General features: G+C 36.9%; 1 protein-coding gene across 5 annotated transcripts; it reads left to right on the plus strand.

Moving 5' to 3' along the window:
* Positions 1-1,796: 1,796 nt before the first annotated feature.
* On the plus strand, positions 1,797-20,885 carry LRRCC1 (leucine rich repeat and coiled-coil centrosomal protein 1). Of its 5 annotated transcripts, XM_038129227.1 has the most exons (19): positions 1,797-1,955; positions 2,038-2,243; positions 2,619-2,684; positions 3,436-3,603; positions 5,476-5,645; positions 5,745-5,954; positions 6,758-6,960; positions 7,678-7,849; positions 8,176-8,324; positions 9,371-9,575; positions 11,818-11,957; positions 13,237-13,438; positions 14,530-14,715; positions 15,902-16,076; positions 16,809-16,972; positions 17,835-18,043; positions 18,226-18,363; positions 19,723-19,858; positions 20,470-20,882. In XM_038129227.1, the coding sequence occupies exons 1-19, from the start codon at positions 1,879-1,881 to the stop codon at positions 20,599-20,601; spliced, it is 3,108 nt and encodes a 1,035-aa protein (XP_037985155.1). In that variant the 5' UTR covers positions 1,797-1,878; the 3' UTR covers positions 20,602-20,882. The 5 variants fall into 5 exon arrangements, 4 of the variants coding, with proteins under 4 accessions (XP_037985155.1, XP_037985156.1, XP_037985157.1 ...); XR_005255970.1 differs by lacking the exon at positions 17,835-18,043 and having other exon boundaries at positions 20,470-20,486; XM_038129228.1 differs by lacking the exon at positions 2,038-2,243 and having other exon boundaries at positions 20,470-20,883.
* Positions 20,886-23,024: the final 2,139 nt, after the last annotated feature.

The following is a 23,024-nucleotide window of genomic DNA, read 5'->3' on the forward strand; positions in this document are numbered from 1 at the left end:
CACTGCCCTAGAAAGAAAATTACCAGTTTTATTCCCAGCTTTTTTCTGAGCATTCATTGTTAGACTAGTACTCAAGCATGTCCTAAGATGGCATTAATCTTCAGACACTGCTCTGAAGGAGGGAAAAAAGCTGTATTATAATTTTCATTTCTGCACAGGAGCTATGGAACAGAAAGAGGAAGCTTGGAAGTTCCCACTGGTGTGGCATGTGTCTTTTAAGGTGTGGCTGCTGATTTTTCTACATACTTATCAATCTCTTGTATATTTTATGTTAGGAGCATCTCTTCTATCAGATGTGGAGATACCATAAACAAATTACTTTTGTATAAAACATGCAATTATTTTTTTAAAAAATATGTCAAGAAAAATGGGCAGAAAGAAGAAAACTAACTGAAAGGAAGCTCAGCATGAACCCTAAGGGTTGTATAAGTGCCCAAACTCTGCAAAGTTCTTACTTTTTGTCAGTCAAGTTGCAGAACCAGTTTTGTCCTGCAGGTCAAAGCTCAGCAGTGCAGTGAACAACTCATGCTTTTACAGGGGCCAACTTGAAAGACACAGTAGTCCACACCAGTCTTGAACGGCAGGATTTCCACTCAAATACAAAATAAATTCATCTGAAAATTAGTTTATATAGTATTCCATCATGTAAGACACCTTTGGCTAAAATAGGCATGTACACAGACTGTTCTTTTAATTGTTTCAATGACCTCAAGTGGGTTTCCTTCACCACACAGAAGCTTTGCAGCATGGTCAGTGACAGAATCTACAGCCCCAGAGCAGCTTCTAATCATAAGAAAATTCTTCCATTTTCTCCAAATCCCTGCAGTACTCTCTAACTACTTTCACCTTACAGACTACAAAAAGTGTGGTTCTACAAGAAGCACACCTCTACTAACTAAAACTTGCATACATTTTAAATTGCATTTATTAGTTTCATGAATTGTAATATGTATTTATGTGTGCATTTACTATGCATTATTAAAATTCATAATAATTGAAATATTAATTATCTAGTATTCATGATTGGGAAATTCAGCATGGCATATGTTTTACATGGTTAAAATAAGTAATTTCTTGTTTTATTTTCTGAGTCTCCTTCTCTATGTGTGTGAATGCACACATATTATTTGATATCCAGCAATCTTCCAACTCTCTGTATTCTGCCATGTACAGCTGCAACTTTTTTCACTGATCATCCTAGTGTACAATTTCTAGTAAAAAAAAAAAAAAAAAAGAGCATTCACAGAATCTCCCAAACAGCATCTTAATAAGGATTTTTTATTTCTGACAAAGCCACCTAATTTCAGAAAACCTCACTGACATTATCCCTTGGTGGCTGGGTACGGGATCAGGCTCCCCAGGCAGCGGTCACACCTCCAGGCCTGACAGAGTTGCACAGTGCTCCCTGGCACACGGTGCGACTCCGGGGAATGGCCGTCGATGATCCCTGTGTGTTTCTTCCAGCTCAGGATGTTCTGTGATTCTGTGACACTCTTAACACCGCGTGAGCTCTAAGAAACACCAAAGCCCCTCGCGCGTCCCCTCGAGAAGAATGCGAAGTAGACCAGTTTCTAAACCCGGCCCCTTCCTGGATCTTTGGCAGGAAGAGGCAGGAAGAGGCAGGAAGCGGCCGGGGCGGCGGGAAGCGGCAGGAGGGCGTGGCGGAGGCACGGAGCCCGTTCCCCGCTGCCCCGGGCGATCCGGCAGCGCCGCCTCCCCGCGGCCGCGCCTGCCCGCGGCGGGAGCGGGACGCGGCCGGAGCGGAGCGCGGCGGCGGCGGGGCCGTGAGACGGGGCCGTGAGACGGGGCCGTGAGGCGTTTTGTCCCGGCCTAAGGCGGGCAGCGCTGCCGTGGGAGACCAGGGAACATTGAAGCCAGATGCGGTCAGCGCGGGGGCCCGGCGGCATGGCGGGGATCCCCGGCGAGCTCAGCCTCATGGATAAGGGCGTTAAGAGGTGAGTGCGGACGGGCCGGGGAGCGGGGAGGCCGCGGCGCAAGGCCGAGCTGCCGGCTGACGGTGGGCTCCTGTCTCCGCAGCCTGAGGGATGTGTCCCTGAGCTCGGACCTGCACACTCTCAACGCCCACTGTAACCGCATCGCCAGGATCCAAGGGCTCGACCACCTCCGGAATCTGCAGCACTTGGATCTGTCATCAAATCAGATCCGCCGCATCGAGGGGCTCGGTTCCCTGGCTAAGCTGCGCACCCTGAGCTTGTCCTGCAACCTACTAACCAAAGTGGAGGGTCTGCAGTGTTTATTTCTGTCAATTTAGCAAGTTACAAAGGTTTTTCTAAAAGTCGCCTTAAGGTTTACTTCTGGAATGTTTGCTTCTGGAATGTTTGCATATAATTAAGATTATACCAAGTTAGTATGTGTTAGTATGCCAACCATTTTATAAAGTAAATTTAAGACGAGTATGTATAGTCTTCATAAGCCTTATCATAGCAAAATGCCTTAATTTAGAAGGAAAACCTGATTTTTGTAATATGATTATAGATCAGTGTCATAATTTGTAGTTATGATCTTTAAAGGTTTATTTTGCAAGCTTTGAATTTGATGAAAGCAGAGCATTCTTCTGAAAATCCTCCTGTTTCTATTTTCCCCCTCATTTTGTTTAGGACTGGAAAAGCTCTTTAACTTAACAATGCTGAACTTGTCATATAATCGCATACATGATCTCTCTGGTAAGTGATGTTGCCATGTGCTGTGTGCTACAAAGCGTTTGTCTCACTTCAAATTTGAAAAACTTGACCAAGTGTATTTTGAGAAGTCTCTAGCGCTTCAAGTGCCAATTCACTGAATAATTCTAATGCAGGTGGCTATTGCTGCTCTTCTCAGCTTTAAAATTTTTAACACCAAAGATTGTTCTGAACTGGAATTTATTCTTCTGTGTTTGGTGAGGCCAAGCTTGTTCAGAAAGTAGTACAGTAAACATTTCAGACTTCCAAAATATTCATATCTTTCATTTTTATAGAACAAAAATGCAACTTTACATATGATGTGGATGTTCTCTTGTATATCTCTTTTAAAATGGTCAGTTCTTCTGATTTCATGCTACAAAATCAAGAGAACTTGGAGTGGAAAATTAAAAAAATATTGGTGGCAATTTTGTTAGTGAGCTTGTGTTATAAAATGAAACTTGAAGGAAAAGGTTTATTTTTACATGCTTTTTAACAGTCAGAAATTAATTTGTTTCTTTAAAGTTAGCTCACATAAGTAGGTTAAGTGTTGTACTTTTTGGTAGAGTGGCACTGGTAATTAACGTGTAGACAAAGATATGGAGCAAGTTTTGTTCTCTCATTTCTAGTTATGATATATTATTTACTGAATATTTTTCAACAAGATGCTGTTTGTTCTAAACACCATAGTCTAGGACTGTAGCAGAAAACATTACTTTGTGATTGTTTGGGGTTTTTTTTTTCCTGAAATTTCCAGGATTTCGATCCCTTCATGGAACCAGACATAAGATTAGCCACATTGACCTTCACAGCAACTGCATAAGCAATATTAGTCACTTACTTCAGTGCACAAAGGGGCTGCACTGTTTGACAAACCTCACACTGGAAAGAAACGGAAAAGCCAATCCAGTTTGTCACATAGCAGGTATGGATCTGATCTTATGTAGATAACTTGTGCTCATTAGCTCAGTGATTTCCTTTAAGCAGTGAGCCATTTTCTGAAGCTTGCAAATTCATTCATAAACTGGCCAGCCTGCAGAAATCTAAATTCTGTCAAAATGAATTCATTTTCCATTTAAAAAAATCCTTTTTTCCCTGACAGCATATACTCAAAATTGTAAATGGCATGTTTTGATAATGCTCAGCATTTTCACTTGTGAGCCCAGAGGAGGGCCACCAGATGATTAGAGGCATGGAGCACCTCTCCTATGAGGAAAGGCTGAGAGAATTAGGAGAAGAGAAGGAGAAGGCTTCAGGGTGATCTAATTGTGTCTTTGCAGTACCTGAGAGGAGTCTAAAAGAAGGAAGGAGAGAGAGGCTCTTTCCAAGGGCATGTAGTGACAGGACAAGGAGGAATGGCTTCAAACTGGAGTAGGTTTAGATTAGATATTAAGGAAAAATTCTTTACTGTGAAGGGTGGTGAGGCACTGGAACAGGTTGCTCAGAGTGGTTGTGGATGCCCCATCCCTGCAAGTGTTCAAGGACAGGCTGGATGGGACTCTGAGCCACGTAGTCTAGTGAAAGGACAGGAGTGTTAATATTATAAACTGGAAAGGTGGAGAACTCAAAGAATGTATGTAGAGATACTGAACTTTTAGGCAGAGGTCAGGCACAGGAAATAGGTAGTCTGCTACTGCTAGAGACCACAAGAGAAAGATCAGTAACAGTTAGCTTTTCCTTCTTTTCCCCCTGCTTCAGTTAGCAGTGACAGACTCTAGGATCCTCTGCAATAATTAACATTGTCATCCAAATAGGTGTCCAGTGTTTCACTAGGCAGCTTGGAGACAAGTTGGAGAATGCATGTGGATGCATCACTTTCAGTTGCATTTGAGCTTCTGGTTTGGGGGTAGGTTTTTCAGGCCATTAAAATGTTACAGTTCATTAAGATGTCAAAGTTCAAACAAGTTAAACTGTAGCATTTTATATTGGTGTAGGGTTTTGTTATTTTCTTTGTGTGTAGGAGAGGAAAATCTCTTACAGGAAGGTGGAAGTGGAGGATTGATGCTTTTGCGAGAGTTCAAAGGTAATTCAAAAAAGTAGGACAATACAAATTGAAGCCATACAAAATAGCAATCATATCATGAGCATACAATTGATACAGGTGTAATGTGTGTACAGTTAAAAAGAAACACCAGGTGTTACTGAGGAAAGCCAAGCAAGGTTTTAAGTAATGTTTTTAAATGCACTCATCATGTTTTACAAATACATTCAGGCACTACAGAAACAGTAACAGGACTATTAAATTTATCTGATTAACTTAGAAAATGTCACTAGTTTTCTTCTGTGAGTATTTATGTACCTCTTCATATCTATGTCTTTGGTGGCACTTTCAAAACTGCAGTGTTCAGTAGCCCAAATGCTAATAAATTAAAAATGCTAATTTCAGTGCTTTACAGTTTCATAATGTCTTACTTCATTCACTGACAAAGGATGAAGTTGTTTAAGCCCTTTCAGAACTTGCTTTGCCATTACATTCGTCTACCCTTCCACTTGGTACAACTGTTTGGGTGCAGTAGGCTGATGTTGAAAGGCTGTCTGTGCAATTGAGTGCGCTGATGGTGGCTGGGAAATCCCTGTGTAGATCAAGACTAGGCAGGCAGCTCCCCAGTTGATTTAATTTGTAAAGTTGTCTGTTGAAAGCCTTGGGAGGGGAAAGGTGAGACAATTGTAGATAACTCACTACTTTTTTTATTACATTAAAAATGCAGTGAATAATTTGAGATGATGAGGTATCTAAAATACACCAGGCATCTTCTCAGAAGGTTGATTTCAATTTAAATGTTGTCTTTTTCTCAAGGTTATAGAGAAACTGTTCTTCAGTCATTGCCCCAGCTAACAGCTCTAGATGGAAGAAATATTTCTGGTGAACCAGTGGACCTGGCAGAAGAAAACTGTTCAGATTTGCAGTGTTTAGAAGACATTTTGGGCTCTTTGGTTTCATCTAGGTGCCCTTCCTCCCAAGATCAGGTGCCATAGTTTGTGTGTACTGGTTTTAAAATTGACGCATTCTATTTTTATATTATTATAACTTATTAATGCTACAAGAGTTGTCTTTTCTTCTGATAGAACAATGTTCCCTTACTGCTGGCAACACCACACATCGACCAGGCGCTGGCTCAGTTTCGGCAGCGTTCAAGGATACCAGTGCAAGGTGCCACCAGCTCCTCCACAGAGCTTGTCTCCTCTTCTGAACCTGAAAAGATCCAGGTTGATAAAATACACAGTGAGATGAGGATTAAAAAAATAGAAGATCAGATTTTAGAGATACTGCAAAAGGTGATTTTTCTACTGTGATTGCTCAGCAAGTTTTGTTTGTAAGATAAGGTATGCCTTTCTGATAATTAAAAATTTGCTGAACCAGACTAAAGCATTTCTACCGGTATTATGAGCTGACTGTGGTAATGTGTTCTTAATCATTTTGAGAAGCCGGGAATAAAATAAAAACAAGTCTTTAAAAATGAAGATCGCACTTTGTATCGTGAATCATTCCATACAGAATAAAAACCATAGTCTTTAGGACTAACAGAGCTATCCGACCACGTTAGAAAATTCTTTTTATGTTGTTTTGGGTTTTTTTTATCCTGAAACCATCCATGTACTAATTGAACCAGAGTAAAGCATTAAATGCACCAAAGTGCCTGGATTATACAGGTGGTGAAAATTAATTTCACCAATAGGTCAACTTGGTCTGATATGCTTGTCATGTATTATAGTTTGTGTTGTTAACATAGATAACATAAGTTTGTCAGGTTTGGTACTGGTGTTTGCAAGGCTTTTTTTGGTTTTAAGTGCTGTGTTTGTTTTACATTTTTCCCCAACTGCCTAAGGATTTTACCAAAGTTCACGTATTTCAAAAGGAAACAACTACATCTTTTCAAGCACCCTGGGTTTACTTTAGCTTTAAAACAATAAAATACTTCAGCAAGGAGAGAAGGGATTGTAAAAGTAAAGAACTGGAAGCAATTGTTCAGTTTTTGTCAAAATTATTTTGTGTGAACTCTTTTAAAAATTGCACCTAAATAAGCGTTAGCCAATCAGAAATTGTAAAATTTGTATCTAAAACTTTGATCTCTTCTTAGGTATCTGATAATTCAAGACAGGAAGCTGCTCCAAGTGCCCTCAAAGCTAAGAGAGACACAGATCCAACTTCTGAGAGTGAAAATGAGAGTGGAAAAGAGAACAACAGAAAGGTCATGAAAAGAAGCAAGATCCCCACTTACCATAAAACTGCCTTATCTACAAAAAGTCATGCAAGTCATCTAAAAAAGAAAATTACTGACAGGTATCTCAGTGTTTACTATATAAAGCCAAAATTAATTAAACTGAATATTGTCAGCATGAACATAGTTTTAACTTGAAACATTTCACTAAAAGTGGTAGGTTGAGTAAATCAAGTCAGTTAACAGTACCCTGAAAATGAGTAGCTACTGAGGCTTCATTCAGTTGTTTCTCCACATGAGCTGTTTCTTTCTTCAGGTGAGAAGGAAATTGAACTGAAGATTCCAAAACAAACACTTTCAAAATCCTAACAGGTTATGTTTCCATCTTCATTTTAAATTGTGGTGGCAAAAGAATTCTCCACAGATGAAACTGGGTAATTAGAAGATTCATGGTGTCAGAACAGTGGTCAAGAATATAAATCTTTGATGAAGCTGAGGATGCCGTAGTGATTTGTTTGATTTGTACAGTATGAGTAGTACTCTACAGATGAGTAGAAAACAATACAAATTTGAATATATTTGTTCAGTCAGCCACTGCAGCTCTACAGCTACTCTACTCTTCTAAAATTATTTTGTGTGTATGTGATGATGAGATGGTTTTAGGTAGCATCTGCTAGTTGTAAGTATCTTTTTAGAGCTGAAGATTTGAATTCAGCTGTTTCTGTGGTGTGATTGCCAATTATTTTCTAGATAATTTTGAACTCTAGTATTTAGCTGCTGCACTAAACCACAATTTTTTTTTCATTTAAAAGTGTCTGAATCCACTGTTACTCTTTAAGCTCTGCATATAGGGAAGAGAAGAAGAGTTCCTCGAAGTGTCCATGCTCCAGTGAGAATGACACTCATTTTAAAGTAGTGGGAAGGAAAGTTGAAATACTAAGTGGAAGACAGAGCAATATGGAAAAACTAGAGGAATGTAATTCAAATCCCATCGAGGAATCAACATACCGAGTAGGTTTTGCATCATTTCAAGTTAAATATATCGTCATCTGAAGCCAAACATATGTCTCCTGGTCATACTAAAACTGGAGGTGACAAAAATAATTGCATGTAGATATTATCAAAAGTACTGGAGTTCTTGTAGTGCCAGCTGGGAGAGGATGTATTTTATTTCACTTTATGGGAGTTTTTGGCCTCGTTGCTTGCAGTTTCTTCTGTCATCCATGAATTCCAGAAAGACAAAAAAGTCTTGTTCTGCAATTATAAATATTGTTTATCATTTTTTGCTATGTTTGAATGTTTCCTAGTAAGTTGATGCTTATCACATTCTTGCTAAGGCACTGATTCAAGAACTGGATCAGGAGAAAGAAAGGAGGTGGAAAGCAGAGCAAGCAGAGAAGAAATTATTAGAGCATGTCAGTGAGCTACAGAAGCATGCAAAAGAAGAAAAGAATATTCAGAGTATGGCTTTATTCACTAGAGACAGGTAGGGAAACAATGCTATAGTCTAAGAGTTTTGTTGTGGTTTTTTTCAGTTTCAAATAATTCATTTGGTAGGCTTAAGAAACAAAGACAGCTTTAAACAATGTACTTGGAAAATAAGGCATCAAGAAGTAGTGCTAGAATTTCTCTCATTATTACCTAGTGAAATTCCCTTCTGCAGCTTTCTTCTTGTTCTTGTCATAGGACAGTATCACTATGCCACTTTCCTCCATTTCTAGCCATTACTTTCCAAACAATCTGTATCATAACTATACCTTCAGTTCAAGCTCTAGTAGCTGTCCCATATCATACTTCTGCCTTCTGTGTCCCAGTCTCCCTTTCCTAGAGAATACACCTAGAGAATTCTTTGTTTTTTTTCTGTGCAGCACATTAGAATAAAAATGTTTCTGGCAGGCTAGAGTTGGCCCATAGGCAATGTATTGTGCAGGGCAGGCCTAGCACATCTTCAGAGGTGGTTGTCACCATCCTTGTGTGTTCTGAGCAGCAGCCTTTTTTTTAAAAAAAGATCTCCTTATTCTTGGAGATGTCTGCTCCATTTGGCTTTTTCTTAATGTATTGTATTTATCAAAGCCACATTTTTGTTCTTTTTAGGAAAAACCAAGCCATGTGCTTCCTGAGTTACTATCCATGACTGACTGTGAATATTTCCCTTTTCTCCCTTTTTGTTTTAGGTTCACTTCCAGCCTTTATTTTCTATCCATCTACATTTATATGGTCTTCTGTAAGAGGCTTATAGTGTTCCTGTAAAGCAAAGTAATACTGGACTGTCATTTCCTAAAAGATATATCTGTGAGGTTGTCTCCATCTCAGGTTTTTTTAAACTAACCTCCATATAGTAATGCTACACATGACTTAATTAATAGTTTATGTCTCTTTAAACAGTTTTATATGACAGTGCTATAAATAGTAAAACACAGTAAAAAACAAGATGTGTTGCTACAATGGCTACTAATGCCTTTTTCCAATGTATTTGGCATGAAACTTACAAGTAAAACATTTATAATACAATGTCACTGCATTTATTTTCAGGTTAAAGGAATTGATATTGAAAGAGAGAGATGCCAAAGCAAGACTGCAAGCAGATGTCCAACAGTTGAAAGGTGAAACTGAAAGACTTACTAATGAGCTAAATCAGGCAAGAAATAAAGAAGCAGAATATCAGAAGGCCATGCAAGCTTTAGAAGAAACACTGTCCAAGATGGAGACTCAGAGGTTGCAGCAGCGAGCAGCAGAGGTAAATATTTTTCATGAGTAAATTATGCAATGGCAACAGGGTGACTACCATAGTCATTAATACAGAGAAATACTAGATTTTACCAACATTGAGTCTGAATTTTCCACAATAAAACCTGGGGCTCTTTTTCTGCATAGTAGTAGTTAATAACAGGTATCCATTTTAATTGTCAATTAATATATTTTATAAATTTAAATTTTAAATATAAATTTTATGGTGGCCTTTAGATATCTAGAGTTGCTAAAATCAATAGACATCTTACTACTGCGATGGAAATCTGGTGGTTCTGTTTATTTCACTGGTCTAAAGTATTAGATGCTTTTAATTGCAACCAGAACAAAACAGTAATTGCAGAGAACATGAAAGATTCTGGTCAGTTTGTGTGATGTTTTGTGTTCGTTTGTTTGTTTGGGATTTTTTTTTTATTTTTACAGCTGGAGAAGAGCTTTTGTAGTCAGAGGCTCTTTGTTCAATATACAAATATATAAGATCAAGATGTTGTACCAGATACTGCCACTATTTCTTTCTGTGAAATTAATTGCTGAATTTTCAGTGTCCTCCAATATCTACTCCTTTTGTTTGTTTATTTTCCTATGTTAGTCCATTCCTATGTCAATTGACTTAGAGAAAATGAATCTTAACACATCCATCCTGAAAAGTCTTTGAACTGATAGTGTGGTGCGCTAGGAAGTGTTGTTGTTTAGGTTCCCTGAAAGGAATGAAAATCAGGGAGTGTCCTGACAAACCCATCCTCTCTAAAGACACCCTCTACTTTAGGCTCCTGGTTAGGGACTTAAGTGGCTCTTCCATAGATACCCTGGAGCTATTATGGAATCTAGAAGTGACCTTCAGTTTAGTTCAGGTATCTGCCTGTCAGTTTGAAAAGTACTAAATTTAGTGATTTGGAGAACAGGATAGTGGGATTTGCGTGTGTGTGTGTGTGTGTGTGTGTGTGATATTTTTCTGTTCTGTAAGAATGAAAACTCCTTAATGATGTATGAGGCTTTTATTTTTCCTTCAATGAGTTTGTAGAAATAAGTAATCTCTTTTGGTGGTAGTAACATTGTTTTTATTAAGGGAAGGTCGTTCTTCCTGTCTTTAAGATCCTGTAGCAAATACTCCTTAATAATTATGTTTCAGAGAATAATCATGATGCTCTTGAAACTAAATCCTCTTTTTGAATGTTCAGATTTAACATACCTTTGGCCTATTTTATCAATTCCAAGATTAAGAAATTCTAGAATATTTCACAGAGCTTTCTCACTGTATGTCCCAGCAATTACTGTCAGTGGTAAATTATGGTTACTCCACGTAGCCACCACTATTTAAGGCCTTCAGTCAGCATTACTAGATGACTTCTTGAAGGGTTTCAAGATGAGAAAGTTTACTATGCATCTACATGCGTACCTTATTCCCTTGTTCTTCCTTGACTTTTTTGTCAAAATGCGTTCTTGCTTGACATTTTTAAGTGCTTCAATTTAGGAGAGAATTCCTTCACTTCTTCCATAAAACAAAGGAATACAGTGTGATGTGTCTAAAAGTTACTCATTAAATTATTCATGAAAAGGCTTAACATGTAGAACATAAAAACTTAGCCTTCTGAAGTGTCCTGATTTTGAATAACCTTTTTTTATAACTTTTTTTCTTTTTTCTTCATGTTGAATCAGAAAAGAGTTTTGTATTTAAAAGGCATAAGTCTATAAAATGGAATTAATAATAAAAGCTTGCATCGAATGGAGAAAGTGGAGTATGCCATCTGGTGTTTATACTGAGTCTACATTTTTTGTAAAATCATTAGAAAGCAGCTCTGTTCAGCAGCTCTAAACTGTACAAATAAGACAGATGGAGATTTTGACAGAAGTGGAGTGTTAAAAAAATGAAGTTAATGTTGAATACATCTAAAAATGTTTTGTTTGAAACTAATACAAGTATTACAATAAAAGAGTTTCTAATTGCAGAAATTGTTCTGCCAATGCACTTCTTCCAATTCTGTAGGACACCTTGAAGTTCTTTATAAATTAAGTAAATGCCCTTGGTTCTTTATTAAGGTTGCTTTTTGAGTTGTAGGAAGTTAAGACTTTATTTTAAACATCTTGTCTTAAATTTCTTCAAGTCTTAAAATATATTAAGAAAAAAACCAAACAAAAACTCTTAGAAAGCACCTGTTCCTTTGTGTTCTAGTATAAAATATGAAGATTAAATTACATTTTCAAGAAAATCTTGCTCTTGTCTTTATGCACAGATGAAACAGGTGCAAGAAGCAGAGCTTAAAGCATCAGCAAATGAAAGAGAAGTACAGTTACTTCGAATATCCATCCGACAACAGAAAGAGAAGGTAAAACAACTACATGAGCTTCTTGTATTAAGAGAGCAAGAGCAAAGGTATGGGGTCATTATTTTCTTTTCACAAATGAACAGAGATGCTTGTGTTGCCAACATGGTTTTTTAAATGTGTTCTGAAGTATGGATGTGTTTTTGTTCTGGTTTGGTTTGTTTTGGGTTTTTTTGATTAATGGGAGAGATGGTTTTTGTAAAAATGTAGGTGTCTTGCTACACATTTTCTTGCTCATTTAGGAATATCTTATAGATTCCTGACTCATAAGTTCATGTAGGCAACTTCCAGCCTTTCATGTGAAAGGTTTTTCTCTTATAATATGGCCAAATTCTTTTTTTTAAATACTTGATCTGTAATCCAGGAATAATCAGACAAAAATAAAATTGTATTTGAATTACTGACTGAAGAGCTGCATATGCTACTATAACACGTTGTTCTGCAGCCTCTGCAGAACCTTGCTTGTTGGGTGGAGTGTGAGTTACTTGCCTGGCTGTTTTCCTCTTTGAAAATTTCCCTTTTTTGGAGAATACTTGAGGCTAAGTTCTGTGGTGTTCAGCTAATACAATCAAATATGTGTAAAACGTATATCAAGAATACCGTGAGGTATAGTATTATATAAGGAAGGTTGTTAATAAAATAAGCTGCTTAAATTTGCTCAATTCTACAAGGGAAAATGTATTCAGTTACCAAGATAATGGCAGGTTTAGACGGGAAGAATCTTACAGCTTTATTTTGAGAACTTTGAATAATTACCTCATAAAGCTCCAAAAGATATAATGTGAAGGACAGTGGATATTTTATTTTATATTTTTTTGCTTTAAAGTAGATGAACAGAGTAGTGTTGAAGTAGAGGGTACATCTGCTTCAACATTGCCCTTTTAGGTCTTTGTTGCTGCTGCTTTTCAGGTTTTGGGTGTGAGTGAATAGCAGCAGTTGTTGGGTGAGGGTGAAAGGAATGACTGACTGCAGAAGAGGGTGTCTGGCTGTACAGGGCTTTTCTCTGATTCCAGTGTCACTTCCAGATGTTTGCTAACAGCAAAGCATACAAGTGCTAAATCACAGCAAAAGCACAATTGAATAATTTCTACAAATGTTTGAATTAAAAAGTAAGGATATGCCTGTGGGTGTTTTTAACAGTAGTCAACAGAATTTTCCTCATGCTAGGGCCATTGTCAGAGAAGACTGAAGGCTGGCTGTGAGATGGAGGAATTTATTCCATTTATTATGTAATTCATTATCCTTGTTCAGTAAAACCAAGGAAATGAATTAAAACAGCATTGTGAGATCCTGCAGTTCATGTCTCAAGTGTATGCTTGGTAATTTCAGGAGAGAACTTGGAACCCGAGTTGCTTTAAATGGACCTGAATTTCAAGATGCTTTGTCAAAAGAAGTGGCTAAAGAGGAGCAGAGGCATGAACAGTGTGTTAGAGAATTGCAGGAGAAAATTAACATGTCAAACCAGAAGTACAGAGAGTTAGAAGATGAATTTCGCTTAGCTTTAACTATCGAAGCAAAAAGGTTTAAAGAGGTAAGACTAAGAGAACATTTCATTTCACACTTGGTGGGGTTGTAGTTCTCTTAAATGTGTGGAGTTTGGGTGGATATTCTGTGGTGTGGTTTTTTTGGTGTTTTGTTGGGTTGGTTTTTTATCCCTATGATCTTTGCTCCAAGGATTTATGCAAAGTACTGGTAAAAATGTTTGAAATATCAGTGATTAGAACAATGACAGCAAAAGCCAAGTCAGCATTCAAAAACCCCAGCATTTTTGTTCATTTGTAAGACTTAATCAAAAGAAATTTTAAAAACCCCTTCTGTCTGATGTTATTAATTTCTTTTAAAATGTGTTGACCTTCAATTAGAATAAATTCAATTACAGTAAAACCTCTTTTTTAGTTTGTGTTTGGATAAGATTATTGTTAAATATATATATGCAAGTGTATTTAGTAATATAGTTCCTTATTGTGTAAATTTTCAAAATTTAATTTTGGATATACATTTTGATACTCAAATTCAAAACTTGCTTGCTAAATTCCTTAGAGAATTTATTTCTATGGCTAGTATTTACATTTTTTATATGTTAAATAAAATATTAAATTCTTCACCTTAAAGTTGGTTTTCTTTGTTTTAAATAAGTTTTAGATAGATGGGAGGAGAGAGAAAAAAAAGACAGGGGTTTTGCCCTTCAAATCTTTTTGTTGCAAGAAAAAAATCTTGAATTAACTTTGTCCTTCTTTTACGATTTTAATGTCAATTTTAACAATGAGATTAAATCAAGGCATTGTTTTTAGATCCCAACTATGGTTTTTCTGCTCTGCTTCCCATCCACCCATTATTTTTTTTTCTGTGTGTTGGGGAATTTTTTTGTTTGTTTGGGGGTTTTTGTTATGTTTTGTTGTGTTTGGGGTTTTTTTACAAGTACGCAGCTGGGTAGAACCAGTTTTTCAAGTTGTAGTTTCATGAACACACCAGGAGAAAACCGGTTTCAGATATTCATTAATTTCCTATAGAGTTGATGAATTTTTGTGTCTTCACTTGAAATTCAGATGCCAGTTACATTTATATATGTATGTTTTTTTCCAAATGTTAGCACTTTTCAAGTCTTGTCTTATAAAATTTTAGGTAGAACAGGGGTTTGAAAAAGCTTCTGCTGATCTAGTTGAACACAAACAAGCCCTGTTTGAGTTGGAACAGAGAGAAAAAGACATGGCAAGTCTGATCCAAGACTTGACAAATTTAGTGGAAGAACAGAAAACAAAAATTTCAGAATTAACAAAATCAAACGAAGAAGCTACAGCAAACCTAAAGGTATTTGTTTCAAAACAGTTCAACTACATAGATTATTTTTTGTGATGTTTCATCTATAAAAGTTAATGATTCCTTACAAGCTTGATTAACTAAAAGACACAGGTTTCTTATTGCACTAAAACCCAGAAGTGCACGTCAGCCTTTATTCTTGCATCTTGCACTTCTGTTTCTCACAAACACTGCTCCCTATACTGAAAAATGTCGACTCACTCATGTTTTGGAAAGTGCACTTCTTGCCCTGTGACCAGTAGCAGTTTTTATTTATCAGTTGGCAATCAAAACTACATTAATAGCCCTGATTGCTTATAAATTCAACGAAATTGAACTTGCTTCTGCTCTGGTCACTTCTACGAATTAAAACTGTAATTGAACAAATAATGCAGTGTAGTTATTAGCAGCTTAGTATCTCCTATTTGTATAATACTAGAAGTATTATTCATTATCTACTGAGGGTCAGATTTTAATCTTAAATACTATGGGCACAGTTGCTTTGTGGTGACATATTCTAGTACTATTGTATTATCTGTAAATATTTTTTTTAATGTAAAGGACATAACTTTTGAATGGTTCTGAGATCCGGTTCAGCTTTGTGCTAAAACTTGGGTGGAATACAAGCCCTGCACAGCTGTTTTTAATCTCCCCCTACATGTTGTTGTTGTTAGGGTGCCCAAACATTTTGTTGTTGTACAGAATATTATTCTGCCAGTCAGTGATGCTTTTAAGAATAAAATTGAAAAGTACCTATATTAAATAGCTGTAATCTGTAAAACAAAATGTAGCTTGGATAATTGAAGGTACATATTTATCATTGGAAGTGAAAGTACATCCCAGCTTCTGTCTTCTGCTGATTCAGTTTTTAATATCTTTACTTTATCTTTTCCTTTTCTTGACTTGTGCATTTATAATTCTAAACAGGTTTTTATGATGACATTAATACTTTAGAGTGGGTATTTAGAAGTCAGCTTTACAGTTTTCTGGGATTGAAGTATGTCTATTTGAAGCAAACATTTGTGTTTCACAACTGGAATGAGATGCAGATAGAGCCCTGAATGCAAGCAGAATATTTCTCAGTTAACTTAATTTGGTGAATATAAGGATTACTTTCCTAACCCCTTAGTATTGTTTTGAAATTTTGCATGTTGTTTTAAATTATCTTAATGTCTTTTCCCAATGTTTGTTCATACAGTGTCGAACTGGAAAACTTGAAACTGTGATTGAGGAGGACAAACAAAAGGCTGTTCAAGTGGAACTTCTGAAAAAGGAAAATGTAAAACTTATTTCCCAGCTGACAGCCCAGGAATCTGTGATTGATGGATTAAAAATGGAAAGAAAAATATGGGGGCAGGAGTTGGCAGAACAGGGTAAAATAGTGGTTTTTTTTTTTTATTCTTTTGCAGAAAATATGGTGTTCAATATCTTACATTTCAAATAAACATTCCAGTAGAGTTTTAATCCAGATAGAGTTTAGGTCCTTGGCTGCCTTCCTGATCTTATCCAGTTGTGAAGATCATGTGCAAAAATAGATGTTCTGTGGCACATGGGCTGATACAGGATCTGTAACAGCAGCTGTAGGAGTCAGCTGTAAATACAGTTTATCTGTTTCCTGAAAATGTGAAAATGCCATGAAGTTGTACAAAGAACTTTTAAACGTGAAACTAGAAAAACAAGGATCTGTAAATAATGTTATGTAATGCTACTTGTCTAGCAGGGAAATCTAATATGGAAATTTCAGTATATATCTTAAAAGATTGTTAAATGTTGGGAGAAAAAAAGTTTGGACATTTTTCATTTTTCTCTATTCCTGTGATTCAGCACCACCTTGTGATCTTTAGGGGTCTCTAAGAATTATTGTCAACCATTTTTCAGAGAAGTTTTCATAAAGGATAAAACACAGACCTTCAGTTCTGCATTTCCTCTTAAGTGTTACCTACCCACAGATTGAATCCCTACAGTGTTTCCAATGGGCAAAACAGTCAAACCTTTGGTTTGTAGGGTTCCTATCTTTGCCTTCCCCAGCCCAATCTCCCAACATTCCTCATCTTGAAATCATCTCTAAAATGAGTTGCTCTAATGTGAATATCCTCTTTGGCCAGGAGCTCATCTTGCACAAGATCGGGGGAAACTGGAGGCAAAAATTGAAGTTTTAACAAATGAGATTGACATGTTAAAAAAGCAAAAGGAACAGGACAGTGATACCATAAAAATTAAAAACAAAATAGTGGATGATCAGACAGAAACAATTAGGAGACTAAAAGAAGTAAGTGCCGTATCTGACAATTTGTGTGCTTAACTTTCACTGCAAGTCTTAGTTTTAGCTATCACAAACCCTTTGATGAAGATGGGTCTGCACTTACAGTTTTCTGACTCACAAGTCACAATCAGGCTGTCAGTGGCAATTCATTTCACTGAGAGCAGAAGAGGGCTTTTTATTAAATAGATGCACAGTGATACTACTTTAACTCTCTCAATGAACCATATTTATGTACAGACTTTCTTCTCTTTGCCTTGCTTCAGTTAATTCTTGATCATGATTTTGAGAGAGGTGAAACTAGGACAGCATAATTTTTCTTGAGTGTTTAAAAGAAAAGGAAAAATAATTTTTTAAATTTTGCTTCACATTTCTTTTACAACATATATATTTTTTATTTATTTTGTTCTTGTAAAATAGTATTTTGGCAGCAGAGGTAATACGTTTTGTCCCAATAATTCCATTTGTCTCATTTATAGACTTAAAACTTTATAGCTTAATAATCAAAGTTTTATAGTGTGTTATGTCAGTCAGTTAGATGCATAAGTCATTGTTACACAGATTGCAAGCTCAGTGACTTACATATAAGTTGTTTATTCAACTCTTATGTAGAATAAAAGTTCAAAATAACTTTTTTATCTTGCTTTTGACTTCAGATTTATGTTTTGATGACTTTTTTTTTAAATTCAGACTTCTTTCAGATGAAGATTAAGTAACTGACTGTCACTTTACTAAGTGTTCTTCATACTTGCAGAAGAGTAAACTTTATGTTGTTCTCTGCTTTATTCCATCATAGATTAAACACATACTCTTAAGGGGTAACAATAAAGTTAAGGGAGTTTGTGTGTTTTAAAATATTTATCTTCTAAAGGGCTTACAAGAAAAAGATAAACAAATCAAAAAACACTATGAAGAAAATCGGGAAGCTCAGAAATTGCTTCAAATACAGTTGGATGAAAAAGCTGCTGAATGTGAAAAGCTAATGAAAAAAATAGAAAGGCAAAATGAAAGAAAAGAGGAATTAAAGCAACTGCTAGAAGAAAAGGAAGTAGAACTTGATGACATTAAGAATGCACACAGGTGATTCATACAAATCACAATAATTCTTTGAGATCATTGTATGCAACACTGCTCTGAAGTTATTCTTGCTTGCTATTAAAACCCACAGAAATGAGGAAAAAATGGAAGCGTGAGAAACTTTTCTGCCTTCCTAAGAAGTGGTATTTACATTCATTGTAAATATGTGCTTTTTTTTTTTTCAGTGCACTGAAAAAGAGGTGGCAAGGTAAAGGAGAGCTATTAAGCCAGCTGGAGGTGCAGGTTAAACAAATGAAGGAGAACTTTGATTTCAAAGAGAAGAAGCTGATTGAAGAGAGAAATAAAAGTCTTCAAACTCAAAGGTGAACAGTTTTAATAGTTTATTTTGTGATGACTCAGTTGCTGTAGAGTTGCACTATTAATAACTGTGCAGAAATGCTCGATTATGTGGTAAAAGAATGTGTAATACCTTCTTAGCTACTTGGTGAGCCCAGTTACAAACTGGGCCTAGAAGGAATTCTTGCCGTAGAGGTGACTTACTTTATGGAATTGGCATTCAGTTGCAGCATTCGGCATCTGAACTTCTTTATTTCCATTTTCTTTGAAAATAACCTCATACAATTGGCTCGTCCCATCAATCCATCCTGCCCTGATCCCTTCTGTAGAGCCTTCCTGCCCTCCAGCAGATCAACACTCCTGCCCCACTTGGTGTCTCTTAATCACTGTTTGTTTGTGACAGACTGTTTATAAATTACCTGTCATTCTTTTCCCATACAAATAGCAAGATTTTCAGTGTATTTTCTTGTTCCTCTGACTGTCAATTTCTTCAATCAATTAATAGTTAAATATGAGATGATGCCGAAACAAATACCCATAAGCTGAAAAATTATTTCATATGCTTCTGGAATGATGGAGAAGTCTGCTAAACTGATGATTTTTACTTTATTCTTTGGTCCCCTTCTCAGGTTTTTCTTCTTTCTTCCCAACTATTCTTGAGAAAATATGAGCTAGTTAATAAGACTGCATAAAAAGAAAAAACAGAACAACAGCAAATCAACAACAACAAAAAAAGCCAAACAAAACAAACCACCTCAAACAGTCAATAGTATTAGGGTTTGAAACTGTCAGAAGATCAATAGTGAAACTGAAATTTTTGTTCTAAATAATTCTGGTTTGTTTCAGAACTTTGTTGTAAATTAATTGTATAAAATAGCCTTGCATTTTGTTCTTACATATTTAAGAATTATCCCTTATAAGCAGAATTTGCTTGCAGTTAAAGAAATGCTTCTTTACGGTGAAGGAGACACTTCTGTTTCTGTGAGACACAGGCTCACAGGCTGTTCACAGGATCACACAGTTCATTCACTTCTTGGGAACCAAAAGCATAAGGAGATGTTTGAAAACAGGTGGAGTTCTTGTCCATGTTGACAGTAGCAAGCCCTAATCTTCATATCCTTTGCTAATGATTAAATGCCTCTCCTTAGAGAATGCCAGAGGTCCTAAACACACTGCACAAAGCTAGAAATTGTACTTGAGCAAATAGGACGCTTCTGATGCCAATATATAACTGTCTTCATGCTTAAGTTATTAAAACCTTATCAAAGGCAGAACTGGACAAAGCAAAATACTTCAGTTGTTTGCAGGACCATGATTTTTATTTTCAATACTTTTTCTTCAGTTGTTTGCAGGACCATGATTTTTATTTTCAATACTTTTTTTAGGATTGCTGTGGAAAAGCTTCATAAAATGGATAATGCCTTCAGAAAAAAACTTGAATCAGTGTTGGCAGCACATCAGGAAGAACTCTTGCACCTGGAAAATGAAAAGGAGAAACAAATTGAAGCAGCAAATGAAAAAGTAATTTTAATACTCAGTTTATACATTTATTGTATTTGCATTTTTATTCTACAGCTGCTGCAAGAGTGGTGCTTGGAAGTCTCCTGTTTAAATCTATCAGGCTGACTGGATGGAAACAGTCCTGGTTTAGTATTCAATCTTTGCACAGCAAGAAAATCTCTAGATTTGTGCCATTGTGAGGTTTTATATTCAAGCAAAGTAAAGCTCCATGCAATGCAGCCATTATGAATCAAGAGCTAAACATTTCCTTATCCATACAGGCAAGAGTAATGATGACTATGCCAGATAATCTTATTTAACTCACCTATGCCAATCTTAACTATAACTCTTTCTGTCATCTACTGCATTCTTCCTTAACATGACAACTGGTGCTTTTTTGCTTAGTAAGTTTTCTGTATTGATACAGTACTTACTACCTCCTAGCAGATTAATACTTTTTTCTAAGAAAAAATTCTGCTTCTGAATCCAGTATCAAGAGTAATGTATTGCATATACAAACATAAACATATAACTCTTGCCTTGCTTATCAGTGTAAAAATTGCCAAGATTATATGGGTTTAGGTGTATTAAGAAAAGCAAGAATTCTGCTTCATCTCTGTGTGCTCTTTCAGGTCTACTCTGTTGAAGAAGAAATGCGGGAGCTTCTGCAAGAAATGGCAAACAATAAAAAAGCCATGGAAAATAAAATACGACGACTTACAGATGCACTGAATGATATTCAGCAAGACTTTGAAGATTATTAATATTTATACCAAAAATGTATATTGCAGAAGCAGTTTCATCCACTACAATGCACTTTTCCTTATTTTCTAGAGAATTAAGTCTTTGTTGTATATTTTGATAGTTCAGGGAGCGGACAAATGTTTTTATATTATTTTCATAATAAATAGTTATTTCTAACCTTTGTTTATTTTTAACTGCTTTCAAAATGGATTAAAACATGTATAGATGAAAAGCATTATATGAAATTAGGAATTAGCATGTTTAGTAAGAGAAAAGGAAGTTGGAAAGTTCTACGCCAAAAGCTTGAAGCTTTGCTAACAGTGAGGTAAAGATTCTTGTAATGAGAGAACCAAGAATGTTGAATCACAGAAGGGCTTGTTTTGAAAGGGACCTTAAAGATCAGCCAGTTCCAACAACCCTGCCATGGGCAGGGACACCTTCCTCTAGACCAGGTTGCTCAGAGCCCCATCCTACCTGGCCTTGAATACTTCCAGAGATGGGGCATTCACAACCTTTTTGGACCCTGTTCCCTCGCTACCCTCACAGTAAGGAATTTTTTCCTATCAGCTAATCTAAACCTATCCTTCAGTTTAAATTCATTCTCCCTTGTCCTGTCACAACATGCCCTTGTAAATAGACTCTCTCCATCTTTCTTGTGCCTGAAAACAGGTTTCATCTGCTGCTGCTGGAGAATGTGCAACTCCTGCAACTTAGAGTGGCTTTTTTAGCAGCGTAGTTTGGTTTTCTCCACAGCAATAGGCTCCCTTCCAGGCTTTTGTAATAGAGGAGATAATAGAAACCTAAGAGCTTCTTCTGGAAGCAAAACACAACCCTTATGTTAATATATTGTTACACTTACTTCATGATGGAGGCTTGACTATCTCCACAGTATTCAGGTGTTCACTGCATTTGCTTGTTCTCAGAAGATCCTAAACTGGTACTGAACTACCCTGTTCTCTGAAGCATTTTCATGCTGCTCTTCTAAAGGCAGCCGTGAGCAGTAAAATCACAGGGACACGCTGGTACACCAGGTGGGGCTATTTCCTCTCCCCTTGCACCTCGCAGTAGCTACAGCAGAGTCGCTGCTCCAGTGACCACAGCAGCCCCTAAGCCAACTTTACCATCAGTGGTTCAGAACCTAGGCTTTAGCACATTGGCAGTGTGCAACTGATGGATGGTGCATTTTGGTGCATAGCAGCCCTTTAAAAGTACTTTATTTAGTGCTAGTAAAAAGCCCTGGCCTTTGGGTAACTGTGTGAGGCCTGCTGGGTTTGTTATTAATTTGTTAATGAAAGCTTGCTGTGTGAACCAGAGCTTGATACCAGCTGCTTCGTGTTATGAGGTGCAGCTCAGGGGATGACAAAGGCCCTGAAAACATGGGCACATGTTAAAAGCAGAGGCCATGGCAGTGAAAACAATATCCTGATGATCAGTGACTAGTCTTTAACAAAGCTCAACATTGAAATCTGGGAACAAACTCTGTTTTAAAAATGAAAGTAGCAGTAGCAAAATGAAATTTAAAAAAGGCAGTCTAATAACTGAATGAGGCACTGCAAAAGCCTGGGAAAACACCCCCCACTCTGCTTTGCACAGGGGCAGTTGTGTAGGGCTGGGACTTCTCTAGAGATTGCACCATCTTAGAAAAGGGTAAAATTCCTAATCTGTGGAGGGGACAGAAAACGGACACCTGCTTCAGCTCTGGCCCCCTGCATGGAGTTACCATACCTGACCCATGACAACACCAGGAGTGAGCCACCAGCAATAAGGGGATGACTGCACTGTGGTACTCTCAGGTAAGGTAGGAGAGAGCTGTTAAGGACTGTTTGCTTGGAATCTGTGCCATTGGTTCATAATATGTAAAAATTAAGAAATGTTGGTAATGGTAAGCAGGGTGTAAGAACAAACTAATTTTTCTAAAAGCAGAAGATTTATCTCTTACTGTAGTGCTCTTTATACTCTGTCCACAGTATGTGAGGGAAATGCTCACCTGGAAAGCTGTTCAATAGTACTTTCATGGATACCATTGGTGCAGAAAACGTGCACCACTTCAGAGTGCTTTTCTGGCATGTTGATCAAGTGTTTCCTGGGGCACTTTTTTCTTTGCTTATTATTTGACCAAGCTACACTTTGGGTGAAGTAATTGAATACCAGGAATGCACCAGGAAGGTAAAAAAAGAACTTATTCTTGCCCTGATCCAATTTCTTAATATCTCCCCTGAGTTTTAACTCCAAATTTGTTGTTCTGAAACTTTCTGATTTCATCACAGGGAGTTGTTAACAGTTTTAATGTGAATTATTTCTATTCCTTGCTCTTGGCTCAGGAACATGCATGTATTAGTAGTGCTTGGAACATTTGTTTTTCTTGCAGATGACTCCATCTTTGGCATTGTTTCCCTTTTTATACTTACATGGCTTCCTTTCAGCTTTTTATTAAGTGTTTAAA

Source organism: Motacilla alba, chromosome 2, assembly GCF_015832195.1.
Source record: "Motacilla alba alba isolate MOTALB_02 chromosome 2, Motacilla_alba_V1.0_pri, whole genome shotgun sequence".
Lineage (NCBI taxonomy): Eukaryota > Metazoa > Chordata > Aves > Passeriformes > Motacillidae > Motacilla > Motacilla alba.

Bases quoted from the DNA above. Each gene is read 5' to 3' on its own strand.
- LRRCC1 (XM_038129227.1), top strand. From the start codon at position 1,879: ATGCGGTCAGCGCGGGGGCCCGGCGGCATGGCGGGGATCCCCGGCGAG. The intron at 9,576-11,817 runs GTAAATATTTTT...CTTTATGCACAG, and splicing joins TGCAGCAGCGAGCAGCAGAG to ATGAAACAGGTGCAAGAAGC. The intron at 16,077-16,808 runs GTAAAATAGTGG...CTCTTTGGCCAG, and splicing joins GCAGGAGTTGGCAGAACAGG to GAGCTCATCTTGCACAAGAT.